The following is a 13,252-nucleotide window of genomic DNA, read 5'->3' on the forward strand; positions in this document are numbered from 1 at the left end:
CTTGAATGTGACATCACAAAAATAGCACTCCTTTTCCTTTTCCTCTAAACCTACCTCTCCAAATGCCCTCCTTCTTTAAATGACATGACCATCCTTCCACACACCCAGGGCCATGACCTTGGAATCGTCCTTGACCATGCCCTCTCCCTCCCTCATCTCCCATATCCAATCAGTCACCAAGGCTTGCCGGTCCAATCTTTACAGCATCTCTCCTAGTCATCTATCCTCTTCTTCCTATTCCCAAGGCCCCCACCCAGGGCCAGGCCCTACACAGCACTCATCTGGATTATTTTAACAGCTTCCTGACTGTTCACTGGGCTCCTAGACACTCTACCTCTAACCCTTCCTCTGCTCAGCTGTTAAAATCATTTTTATGAAGCACATATCTGACTGTGCCACTCCCCTACTCAAAAACCATTGGTGCCTCCCAATTCCTCCAGGAGAAAATGCAGCCTTTCAAGTTTAAGTTCACTGTTTTTTAAAAAGTCTGCTTCAATCTGTATTCAGATGCCATCAGTTCTTTCTGTGGGGATGGAAAACATTTTTCATCATCAGTCCTTCTGAGTTGTCTCAGATCATTGCGTTGCTGATAACAGCTAAGTCATTCACAGCTGATCATCTTCCAGTATTGCTGTTACTTTGTACCGGGTACATTCCACTTTGTATCAGCCCATGCAAGTCTTTCCAGGTTTTTCAGAGAGCATCCTGCTCATCAGTTCTTATAGCACAATAGTATTCCATCATAATCACATACCATAACTTGTTCAATCATTCCCCAATCGATGGGCCAACCCTGAGTTTCCAATTCTTTGCCCCCAGAAACGAGCTGCTATAAATATTTTGGTACACATTGGTCCAAGTTTAAGTTCATTTTAAGCCCTGTTCAGGTAACTCTCCTTCACAGACTGCTCCATCCAAACTGCAGTATGCACTGTCCCCCTCTCCTGCGCCTTCGCCCAGGCTAGCTGCAAGCCTCCTGGTTTCTATGACTTTCTTCAAGATTGCACTCAGCTCCCACCTTGTGCAGGAGGCCTTCTCTGGTCTCTCTCTCATGCCCCCTAGTGTCTCCTCAGTGTTAGATCGCCTTCCATTTATTCTCAATGCATGTTGTACCTCCAGGTATTTACATATTTCCCCCTTTGAAGAGGGAGCTCCCTGAGGGCATCCTCTTTTTCTGCCTTTGTATCTCCAGGGCTTAGCACCCAGATACACACTTAATAAATGCTTATTGGCTGACTGATCCTAGGCTTCAAGGCTCTGTAATCCTGTCACTGGAGGACGTTCCCTGTGTGACTTATAGAATGGTTTTTGAGAGTAGCAGTGGCTAAGAAATTCCTCTGGCTGTGGCCAACTTGGGGCAGGGTGAACTCTAATGACCAGCTGGTCCTTGAGCCATAGGCAGCCTTGTGGAGAGGACCAAACTCAGGGCTCCAAGTCAGGCCTTTCCAGCTGGATAGGATGTGTCTCAGCTAGCAGAGGTTCCAAGGACCAAGGTCATTCTCCTCCTCCTCCTGTTGCAGGATGCAATATCCAGCAAGGATGCGTAGGGGTTTAGAGTGGAGGTTTGGTGTATGCCAGGCTCCTGGGATGCATGGGGAGGGCCCTGGGGCCTGACCTATGGACCACCTCCTCCTCCAGGCTCCCTTTGAGTCTGAGATCTCCGAAATCAGCATCTGTCAGAGTGAAATCAACCTGGCTCTGAACAACCTGCACAGCTGGATGAAGGATGAGCATGTGTCTAAAAACCTGGTGAGCCAGGGCTGACTGGTGAGGGGGGATGGGGCAGCTGCAGAGCAAGCGAGGGCAGGAGGCAGGGAGAGAGGCTTCCCTGGGGGCATTTCCTCCCCCCCCCCTTCTCTTCCCTCTGGTTCCTGGGATCTCTTAAAGCAGGGGGGCCCTCAAGTTGAGATCCAGGCTCAGGGGCCTAGGCTCTCATTCCTTTGTCACCAGGCCACCCAACTGGACACAGCCTTTATCCGGAGGGAACCCTATGGCGTGGTCCTCATCATTTCCCCCTGGAACTACCCTCTGAACCTCGTGCTAGTTCCTCTGGTCGGGGCCATCGCAGCAGGTAAGGAATGAAGGCCTGGACGTCCTCGTCCCTGCTGCTGCCCCAGACTCGTCCTCACCTGCTCAGGCCCTACTGTTCTTGGGCGAGAGCTTGCTCTCTCCCCAAAATGGCAGGAAGAGGGATGGGATGGGGAGCAGAGAGGGGAAGGGAGAGGGAGGAGAGCAGCCGACGTGAGTGAGGGGACCCAGAATTTTTGTCCTAAGACAGCCCTGATATGCCCAGGGACCTTAGACAGGACTCCACTCTGGGCTTCATTTTCTTCCTACTGCAAAATTTGGGGTTGACTGAGGGCCTACCTAAGGTCTCTTCCAGCTTTAAAGCCCCTTAATGGGGAGGGGGAGGCAGTGGCAGATTGTAGGCTGGAGGTGGGGGAGAGAAGCATCAGTCCCGGAATCCAGGGGCTAGGGAAAACAATTTTAAAGGAAAGAAACTGAGCTTGTGATGTCACTGGCCAGTCCCCTGCCTGTCCTCCAGTTCCCTCCACATTCATATGAGGCAACAGTTGGACTAAATGACCCCTGGGAATATCCCTATCCAACAGTCTCCCTTCTGGGTTCCAAGGCTCAGTTCTGACATTCTAGATTCTATGTTCTAAGGTTCCTCCCAGGCCTTAGAAATTGATAAAATACTTGAGTATTTCAGAACAAGATGTGTTCTGCCCTAGCTCCATCTCCCTTTCCTCCCCTCCTTCTTCCTCTAACTGCCCCTCTGTCTCATGCCCTCCAAGACTGTCCTCGCCCACTGCCAGGGGCGTGTCTATACAGAAGCTAGAACTGGTCCACTCTCAGGCAGCCGCCAAGTGCAGGACCATGGTACCAGGGACAAGGCTGCCCTCTATAGTTCAACTGTGAGAATGAGCAGTTTAGCCAATGTTCTGTGATGATGTCTCTGGGTCCCGGGAAGGGCTAGAGGCAAGAGAAGAGGGGGGAAGTGCCCCCTGGCCCTGGAATACATGGACTTGCCAGGGGCTCAGAACTCTTTAGCCCCCAGCTCCCTGGCCACTGGTACCTCTCTGATAGGCTGACCTCTGGCTGCAGCCCCCCTCTGCTGAACCTGCCTCTCCTCCTCCCTGCAGGCAACTGCGTGGTGTTAAAGCCCTCGGAAATGAGCAAGAGCATGGAGAAGATCATTAGTGAAGTGCTGCCCAGCTACTTGGACAAGGTGAGGGGGTACTGCCCAGGGTCCCGTGTTCCCCAGCCCTCCAACGCCTTCAGCACGGGATCTGTCCAAGCACCTGAGGCAGTGATTTAGGGTAGACGACCTGGGTTTGAATTCCAGCCCCACTGTGACCAACATAATGTTCCCTCTCCGGGCCTCAGTGTCCTCATGTGTCACATGAGTGACTTGCTCTAGCTGGCTTCTGACCTAGATTTTTCAGCTGCATTCTAAGGCTTCGTGGAGTGGGGAGGGAAGCCCCCGCTGGGCCACAGAGCTTCTCTCTAGTCAGCTCTGCTCAGCAAGCTCATTGTTATCATATTTACACACATTGATTTCAATGCCCAGAGGATGGTCTGGTCACCTGGCAAGACCAACGGGTGGAGGGAGACAGCCAGAGTCCTTCCTTGGTACCCTAAAGACCTCCAGAGACAGTGAGGAAGGCTGGGCATGGATGGGCTGCTACCTGTACCATTGGAGAGAGCCCCTCAGTCGACACAATCACAGTGGGTAGTTTAATGCCTAAATTATGGCAGCTTTTCACTCATTCACACTGAGTGTCCACCCATACTCTGTCCATTCATCTCCAATTCACTTAGAAGAACTTTTTAGTAATATTATTTTTATATTACCTACACCTCCCAATATATCTCCCCACCTCCTGTCTCCCTGAGAGCCACCCCTTCTACCAAGGGATAAGGGAAGAAAGGAGTTCCCCAGAAGCAACCAATGCATTGAAAAGGCCTTACAGGCGCCATGCTCCCCACCCAGAATGTGCCAGTCCTGGAAGAGGCTGGGGAGAGAGCCCCTGGGCAGAGCCCCGAGTTGGGAGCACACGCAGCTCACCACTGGGATCACTCATTTTGTTGGGGGTCTTCCTTTCAGAGATCAGCCAGTCCGAGGTGTCCCCCCAAACAATCAGCTCCATTAAGTCCCTCAGCTTGCTACGCCCCTCCCCAAGGACCCTGGGGGACCGTGGGAAGTGTCAGGGACTGAGCCATTCTGGGCTGGAGGAGGCCTTCTCCTCTGTGGCCCTTGGCTTGTGGGTGGCTCCGTTTGGGTTTTACTTGGTGTGTGGAGGGGCCTAGGTGGAGGAGAGACGGGGGAGTCAGAGAAGGCGCCAATAACAAAAGGAGTCTGATCCCTTAACCCAGCCTTCTAGTCAAGGTCTTGGGACCCTCATTTCCACAGGCTACCGGCCCCAGCTGGCCCACATCCTGGGTGTCTCACACACACACACACACACACACACACACACACACACACACACACACACACACACACACACTCTCTCACACACACTCTCACACACTGCTTAACCCTCTCCATCTTCGGGCCCTGAAGAGAAGTACCTTGCTCACCCCTATACTACAGTTGGGAACTCTGGCCATGCCAGGACAGGGGAGAAAATCCAGCTGTCACTGAGTCAACAAGAATTTGTTAAATGTCTAGATGTGTCAGGCAGGTGCTACAGGGGATACAAACACAAAAACCAAATAGCCCTACCCCTGAGGAGCTTCCATTCTATGAGGGAACCATCATGTGCCCTTGAAAGTAGCTACCAGGTCCCTTTGGGGGTGGGAGATCAGGACAGGCCGGGGGGGGAGGGGCAGGTAGCATTTGAGCTGAGCCCTTTAGGAAGTGGTGGAGAGGAGGAGGGGCCTCCCAGGCCAGGGCAGGGGGTCTTGACAGGCCCCCCAGGGGCCACAGGCTGCCTCAAGGGAACTCTTCTTTCTTGGGTCACAGAACTGCTTTGCTGTGGTGCTGGGAGGACCCCAGGAGACCACCACCCTCCTGGAGAACAAGTTTGACTACATCTTCTTCACAGGTGAGTCCAGCCCAGCAGGGAGGGTCCAGTGAGATGACAAGCCAAGGGACGCATAGTTTGGGGAGGCCAGTTACACGTGGATCCTATGTGTCACTGCAGGTGTAGACAGACAGTAGGACCCCGGGGGAACCTGCTGCTGGTCCTGAGTCATTCTCGTGGGAGACCTCAGAGGCAGACCTGTTCAGGGGGCAAGGGAGGGGATGGCGTGGACGACGGTAGAGAGGTTAATGGGAAGATGAGCCGGGCAGGAGTGTGTGGGCCAGTCAGAACAGTGAGGAGGCCACAGCCTTGACTTGGGAGAGGTGAGAAGGGCTTGAACACTTGTGGGGTTGGTGGGAGTGCAGAGAAGGGAGCAGAGAGTGAACATATCTTGTTTCCCTAACCAGACTGGAACAAATAACTCTGGAAAGAGAAGGGGCCTTAGAGTCCCTCTGGCCCAACCCCTTCTTACAGATGGGGAAATAGAGGCCTGGAGGGGGAACAGAGACTGTCCAAAGTCTCAGAGTCAGGGCCAGAGGCCTGGTCTCCTGGAGAGTTCCTCCAGGATGGAGGACCAATGGGGATCCCCATTTCTCTCCCCACAGCTAGCAGAGCTGACCCAGCACAGCCTTGGGGGAAAGGGGAGGGCCCCCCTCTGGAGGTGTGGAATGCCTCAGGTTTGATCTGCCCACGCCCAAGGCAGTTACTCCTCTAGGGCCTTGGAGACAGGCAAGAGCTGGACTCTGGGGCAGAAAACCTTCAGGGATTATTGTGCTAAGGGCCCGGATTTGGATTCTGACAGCTCATTCCAATCCTGGCTCTCCTCTCTGACCTCTACCGGGGATCCCTGCCCTTACAGCCAGGAGGAGGTGGAATACAGTCCACACACAAACAACTACAAAGGGTGTAAAGTAATGCCAGGAGGGAAGCGCTAACAGCCTTGGTGCCCAGGAAAGGTGTGTAAAGAGGAGCAGAGATGAGGAAGGAGAAGCTTCTGACAGCCGGGTTTGGAGCCCAGCTGTGGGATGCCCACTAGAGAGAATAGAAGGTGGGCTGCTTTGACCGGGAGAGAGGGAGTGCAGGTGAATAAGAAATGAATAGAAAGGCCTGGGGGAGGCAGATCATGGAGGGCTTTAGGGGTGGGGTTGAGGCTTCTGTATTTAGTCCTAGGTAACGGAGCCTCAGAAGTTTCAGGGGAGGGGACAGTCAGGTGACCAACAGAGTAGCTCTGTGGAAGGTGGATTAGAAAGGGTTAAATTGAATGACCTCCCAGGTTCCTCCAGATCTAAAGCCTACAACCTCATGAAAAACCAACCTTCCCTGGTCTGCAGGGAAGTGGAGAGGTGCTTAGATGGTCTACACTTCTGCTTCCTTAGGGAACCCCTCTGTAGGCCGGATCGTCATGTCCGCTGCCTCCAAGTACCTGACCCCCATCACGCTGGAGCTGGGAGGGAAGAACCCCTGTTACGTGGATGACAACTGTGACCCCCAAAACGTGGCCAACCGTGTGGCCTGGTTCCGTTTCTTCAACGCGGGACAGACGTGCGTGGCCCCAGACTACATCCTGTGTACCCGGGAGACGCAGGAGAAGCTGCTGCCTGCCCTGCAAAATGCAGTGACCCAGTTCTATGGGAAGGATCCTCAGGGTTCCCCAGACCTGGGCCGCATCATCAGTGACAAGCATTTCCACAGGCTTCGAGGCCTGCTGGGCAATGGCCGAGCAGCCATTGGCGGCCAGTCAGACGAGCAGGAACGCTACATTGGTGAGCGACCCCCTTCCCACCCCCCCAGGGTCCTTGGTGCTGGCAGCTCTGAAGAAGCCACAGGGAGTAAGGTGTGGTCACCCTGTGACCAGGACCCCGTGAGGGGCTCCATGGCACAGTGTGCATTGCTTTACCCCCAAAGTCTGCCCTACGATAACTTTTTTACACCCCCACCACCTCTGCCCCCCTGCCCTGGGTCCCTCTGAGAGCCCCAGCCTAAGGTCTCCTCTGTGGTCCGAGGCAGCCCCCACGGTGCTGGTGGATGTGAAGGAGACGGACCCCGTGATGCAGGAGGAGATCTTTGGGCCCATTTTACCCATCCTGAATGTGCAGAGCATCGATGAGGCCATTGCTTTCATCAGGAAGAGAGAGAAGCCCCTGGCCCTATATGCCTTCTCCAAGGATTCCAAGGTAAGGAAAGAGGATGGTGGTGGCAGGAAAATAGAGGAAATAGAGGTGTGAGTGGACGGTCTAGGGATAGAGAAGGCAGTGGGGACAGAGTGAGGGGCCCAGAGAAAGACGGGACAGTGGAGCCTAAAGGGAGGGGCTGGGGTCAGAAAGGTCAGTGAAGCCTGGGGGGAGGGACAGAATGGAATCAAAGGCGACAAGGGGGCACGCACAGGTGTGGCTCTGCTTCCTGGGCTAGAGCCAAGCTTCTTCTCTAAAGCTGCTAGTTCTCACCAGAAAAACAAGGAACTGCAAGGTTTCTTCATTAACTGCGGCCTTGTGGGGTTTAATAACCCATCCTTTCTGGCTTTCTCTTCTAGCACCCACATTCCCCCATGTCTACCCAGATCCATGTTTTTGTTCAGCTCCCACATCTCACTCTCCTGCCTGGATCTTAGGATGATTCTCCTATGGCTGTTAAGATGTGTTTCTTTATTGTGCTGGGCAAATTGTATTCCTTGCCAAGGTTGTAAGTTGAGAGGGACTGGATCTTGTTGGCAGTTTATTACATGAGTGAGGCACATACAGATACATGACCTATTGCTCAGGGATAAAGAGCCCTAATGAGGGTAAATGGAAACATGTCATGAAGTCTGGAAAGGGAGCCTGCAGGACACAGCGGTCCACGGGGATTTACCACAGAGGTTCACCATGGCAGATTCAATAGAGGAAGAACAAGGCAAGAAGGGGAAGCCATAAAGCTCACCGCCCTAGCGGCCCCTGCACAACACACAAAACCCGAGTTATAACCCGTGACGAACCTCAGATTCTGACTCGAGGAGAGGGAGTGCCGAAGTGCGCCCCAGGGTTGTCTGAGGGAGAGCTGTAGTCCTTGCTACTACAGCCTGGTGACCTTGACTCTGATTCCTGGAAAAATTCCAGAATGTCTAATTGAAGGGAGACTTGTGGGCATGTACAAAGGGAAGGGATGATTCAGAGCCAGTCTGCCCCTCCTCAACATCGGGTGATGCCACAGTAAGCTCATTTCCTCTTCTGACCAGGTTACTAGGCCATGCTACAGATATACATTACCTAAATCTTAGCAAAGTCTCTCATGTTCTCCTCCTGGATACAATAGTGACACTGTCCAGATGACCGGTACTCACTGAATGCCCAGTCTCAAAGAGTGTCATTAATGGGTCAGTACACACGGTCTCCATCAGAGTGCCACAAGGCTCTGTTCGTCGTCTCATGCTATCAACACGCATTATCAGTGACTTGGATGAAAAACAGGTGGCTGTTTCTCAGATTTCCAGATGACATGAAGTTGGGTGGGATGGCTGACACACTGGACCAGAGTCGGCTTCCAGAAACAGCCCTGACAAATGAGAATGGCAGGGTGTATCTAATCAGATTGATCTTAATATGGGAAAATATTAAGTCCTACGCAGTTTTCTTAAAAACTTCACGAGTTTGGGGGAGGCATCATATTCTATAAGAAAGACTGGGGGAATTTCGTGGACCACAAAGTCAGCATGAGTCAAGTTTGACACGATGGCCAAGAAAGCCAAGAGGCCTCCAAAGGGTGCCAAACAATGGAGATGACATTACTCCATGTTCAGATCTGGGCACCACATTTTAAGAAGTCAGTTGACAAATCAGAGAGCATCTCCTGTAGGATGGCGAGAGGCGTGGAGGCCTGAAGGAACTAGAAGTGTAAAACCTGGAAGGATGGAAGGTTTAGGAGACACAATAGCCACCATCTAAGTACCATGGGGGCAGCCAGGTGGTGCCACAGTGGACAGCATGCTGGGCCTAGAGTCAAGAAGACCCAACTTCCCGAGTTCAAATCTGGCCTCAGATGCTTCCTAGCTGTGTGATCCCCAGTTCCTCCTGTAAAATGAAGGGGAGAAGGAAATGGCAAACCGCTCCAGTATCTCTGCCAAGAAAACCCCAATGGGGCTTACAGAGAGTCTGATACAACTAAACAACAATGCTCTAGGCAGAGCTGTCCTGAGGAAGAGGGATTGGATTTGTCCTGCACGGCCCTGAGGGCAGAACCAGGAGAAACAAGGAGGAACTGCAGAGGAAGAGGGGCTGGATATCAGGAAACAGGCCTAACCCAAAGTGGGAGAGGGCCATCGGAGAGGGGGAGAGACACTCATCTCCTGAGGTCTGCCAGCAGGCTGGACAGCCAACCACCCACGCATCGGCAGCACCGTTCTGGTCACTCAGTCACCTCCAACTCTTCACGACCCCATTGGGGTTTTCTTGGCAGAGACGCTGGAGTTATTTGCCATTTCCTTCTCCAGCTCGTTTTACAGTTGAGGAAACTGAAGCAACAGGTGAGCTGCCCAAAGTCACTAAGCTAATAAGTGTCTGAGGCTGGATTTGAACTCAGGCCCAGTGTTCTATCCTCTGTGCCACCCACTTGCCCTATTGTGGTAGAGGGGATTCTTAATTACAAATGAGTTAGACTTCACAGCCTCGGAACCCTGCTCCAGCTCTGGGATTCACTGGTCAGTCTCCTCTTCCATAAAAGGGGGGGAGGGGGTTGGACTAGGTAATCCTGACAGTCCCTCCCATCTCCAAATCTATGATACTATGTTATCCTAAAGGTAAGAGGGAGACGTGGAAGGTTCTTGAGCAGGGCAGCAGCATATTTAGAACTATGCTTCAGGAAGTCTCCTTTGACGGCCAGGTGGAAAACTGGAAGTTGAGGAGGCCTCTGCAGCAGTCCAGGAGGCCTCTGCAGCAGTCCGGGCTTGAAGTGATAGGCCTGGAACTAGGCGCAAGGGAAGAACCTGGGGGACTCAGAGAAGGGCCTCACCCTCCTGAATCTGCCCTCAGGCTCCTTGCCTTCGCATTGTTGCTTCAGCACTCCAGAGTAACTAAGGTCGCTACACAGGGTGTCTGTCACAGGGCCTGGTCAGGGGCGTGCTCCTCAGCCTCTCTACTGCAGCAGAGGGCACAGGAGCCCCAGGATGGCTGGAGCCCCTCTACTAATGCCCGTGGCAGAGTGCCCGGGCATCTCCTGAGCCCTGGCTTTCTTCTAGGTGGTGCGCCAGATGCTGGAGCAGACCAGCAGCGGGGGCTTCTGTGGCAATGATGGCTTCATGCACATGACGCTGACCACACTGCCTTTCGGAGGAGTAGGTAGGTCTCAAGCTCTGCCTCATGACCCTCGTCCAATCCCTGCGGGCCTGGCTCTCTCCAAAGTCATGAGAGATGCTGCAGACACCCTGTCCTTTCCTGTTCCTTCCACAATGTCTGCAATGGCTCACAAGGAATACTTGAACCTAGGTCTTCCTGATTCCAAGGCCTCCTACACTGTATCACGCTGCTGACACAAACTTTAATGTTTATTGAATCAAACTGCCATTCTGGGTCCTGGGTTAGAAAAGGCCCAATTTCTGCCCTCATGGACTCACCGTTCAGCAGGAAAAGATGTAAGACTTTTTTTTTTTAAACACTCTTTTCTTTTTAAATTTTGAGTTCCAAGTTCTCTCCCTCCCTCCTTCCCCTCCCCCACTCACTGATAAGGCAAACAAAATTCTATCAATTACACATGTGAAATCATGTAAAACTGATTTCCATATTAACCATATTACAGCATTTTCCATCATGGGTCCTTTGGCTCATCATGGGTCTTGGATCACTGCCTTCATCAGAGCAGCCAAGGCTTTCACAGCTGATTATTGTACAACATTGCCGTTCCCGTGAAGCCCCCACCTCAGTTCACTTTGCCTCAGCTCATACATCTCTGACACAAGACTTTTTACCCAATTCTATGTCCCAGTGCTGAGGGGTTTTGCTGAATCTCCCCCTTCCCCCCACTTCCAGATGGGGGGATGGGGACTGTACTGAAAGTGGGGGTGTGGGGAAGAAGGAGGGCTGCCCAAACCCCCCGTCGCTGCCCCCTCACACACTGCCTGCCTTTCTGTCTTATAGGAAACAGTGGGATGGGTATGTACCATGGAAAGTTCAGCTTCGATACGTTCTCGCATCAGCGCGGCTGCCTCCTGCGGAGCTCGGGCATGGAGAAGCTTAACTCTCTGCGGTACCCACCCTATGCCCAGCGTAATCTGGGGCTGCTGCTGTCCATGGTGGAGATCAGCCACAAGGGCCAGTGCACGCTCCTATGAGCTGGGGGCTGCCCCCTTCTCACAGGCACCAGGACTCTCCTGTCAGAACACTCTCCTGCTGTGCACCCGTCCCGTGGGTCTCAGTGGCATGGCTGAGATGAACTTGTAGTGAGGGCTACAAAGGGGCAGGAGATCCCTTGGACTTGGCCTTCCAGCCCTGCTGGCTGTGAGTCTGTACCTGGGGCAGAGGGGCCCTAGGATTCCTGGTGCTGCCCAGTTCTAAGTAAAGGCCGTATGGGAAACCCAAATTCAGCTGTCTGATTATTGAGCTGAGCCTCCAAGCCAGCCTGGGGCCCCAGCTCAGTTTTAGGCACACATTTTTGGAGGGGCACTGGACAGGCTATACAAAAAATGAAGCTGTTCAAGGACTGGATGGGGATGTTCAGCCTGGAGCAGACTGACAAGGGATGTCTGTGTGGGAAATTCCCCTTTTGTGAGGAGGCTGGACCCTGCGACCTCTAAATATCTTCCCAAACTAAATTCTGTCTTTTCTGCTCAGGGCCAGAGGACAGAACTAGAAGCAGTGTGTGGGAGTTAGTGAGAGGGAGATGCAGGCTTAGTGCCTGGGCAGGCTTTTTAACCAGGAGAGCTGAGGGATTGGGGGAGGGGAGTCCTCTAAGCAGAAGCCAGGTGACACTTTTACAACACCGTCAGTCTGAATTCTTGCCCAGGTGCCTGCTGGACCATGGCCTTTTGAGATCCCCTTTAGTTCTGCTCCAGGGGGTTTCAAACCCTGCCTGTCCCAAAGGGCCCCATCCCTCCAGTCCCCGAGGCTGGCGGCTTCACTGTCGCTCCTCACTCTCCCCTCTCCCCACCCCCAACCCCTGCCAGGGCTCCTGCCGCAGTCTCCCTGCACCTGGCATCTCCCCTCTCCGGTCCCTTCCCTGCACAGCCATGAAATGGGGGGGTGCCACCCCGTTTTAAAGAGACTTCGGGGGCTCCCCGGTGCTTCTAGGATTGAGCACACTCCTCTGGTGTTAAAAACCCTTTCCAATCGGGTTCCCCTTAACTTTCCCAGCTGATTCCGCATCACTCCTCACGCATCGGCTCATCTCCCACCTCCCAGTCTTTACAGATGCCCAAGTGGAATCCTGAGCTTCCTCCGGGCTCAGCCAGGGGCTCCTCCTTCCCGACCTCTGCTCCCACCGCCCAATGACTTGCTATTTAGGGGGTCCTGTGCCCCCCACTCCCAGAATGCAGGCTCCTTGCGACTAGGAGCTCTTTCAGTTCGTCCTTGGACAAAGAGGCGCGTGATAGATGTTTAATAACTAGGGCAGCCGGGGGCAGCACAGTGCCCTGAGCCTCAGGCCTGGAGTCAGAAAGATCCAAGTTCAAATCCTGCCTCTGACACTGCCTAGCTGGGGGACCCCGGGCAAGCCACTTCATCCTGTGTGCCTCAGTCTCCTCATCTGTAAACGAGCTGGAGAAGGAGATGACAAAGCACCCCAATATCTCTGCCAAGAAAACCCCAAATGGGGCGACGGAGGGTGGGACAGGGCTGAACACCACAACGAGCCTAACATACCTCGCAGCAAACGCTGGATTCGAGCGGGCCGGGGGAACCTGGGCTGCTCTGAGCACCGCGGGGGGGCACAGACCCCTCCCCTTCCTTAGCAGTTAAAGAAACTGAGGCTGGAGCAGCCTGGACGCCTGCGCTAGGTCACGCACCAAGGTGCGCTCCACGTGCCCGCTTCGTAGACCGAGAACCTGAAGTCGCACTTCCCGACCGCTCTCACGCCCCTCCCACGCGCACCTTTGCCCCGCCCCCCGGAGCTAAACATGTGACGCCCGGCGTCGCTCGTCCCTCACGTGACTGAAGCGTCTTTGTTCACTGGTTCCTGCGGACAAACATGGCACCGCCCTGCTTGGCTTTCTGGGCCCCGAATTCGGCCAATCATCCGTGGATTTAAGCTTGTGGTTCCGC

General features: G+C 53.6%; 1 protein-coding gene and 1 long non-coding RNA gene across 5 annotated transcripts in view; one reads left to right on the top strand and one right to left on the bottom strand.

Annotated features, from left to right (window-relative positions):
- The window catches only part of ALDH3B1 (aldehyde dehydrogenase 3 family member B1), a 27,780-nt gene extending 16,204 nt beyond the window's left edge, over positions 1–11,576 (top strand). For 3 of the 4 annotated variants that reach the window (XM_020968058.2, XM_020968059.2, XM_020968057.2), the window contains 8 exons: positions 1,639–1,749; positions 1,951–2,071; positions 3,147–3,232; positions 4,973–5,054; positions 6,410–6,796; positions 7,041–7,207; positions 10,240–10,339; positions 11,135–11,576. In XM_020968058.2, the coding sequence (XP_020823717.1) occupies positions 1,639–1,749; positions 1,951–2,071; positions 3,147–3,232; positions 4,973–5,054; positions 6,410–6,796; positions 7,041–7,207; positions 10,240–10,339; positions 11,135–11,328 (1,248 nt within the window). In that variant the 3' untranslated portion in view covers positions 11,329–11,576. Of the gene's footprint in view, positions 1–1,638; positions 1,750–1,950; positions 2,072–3,146; positions 3,233–4,972; positions 5,055–6,409; positions 6,797–7,040; positions 7,208–10,239; positions 10,340–10,486; positions 10,633–11,134 lie in introns of all 4 variants that reach the window. The other variant, XR_002320869.1, reaches the window with a different exon arrangement.
- Positions 7,655–13,236, bottom strand: LOC110195347 (uncharacterized). Its single transcript, XR_002320870.2, has 2 exons — positions 12,854–13,236; positions 7,655–8,561 (listed from the first exon to the last, which is right to left on the bottom strand). It is a non-coding gene; the product is annotated as an uncharacterized LOC110195347 (long non-coding RNA).
- Positions 13,237–13,252: the final 16 nt, after the last annotated feature.

The sequence above is a fragment of the Phascolarctos cinereus genome, unplaced genomic scaffold (genome assembly GCF_003287225.1).
Source record: "Phascolarctos cinereus isolate Bilbo 61053 unplaced genomic scaffold, phaCin_HiC Scaffold_9;HRSCAF=440, whole genome shotgun sequence".
Lineage (NCBI taxonomy): Eukaryota > Metazoa > Chordata > Mammalia > Diprotodontia > Phascolarctidae > Phascolarctos > Phascolarctos cinereus.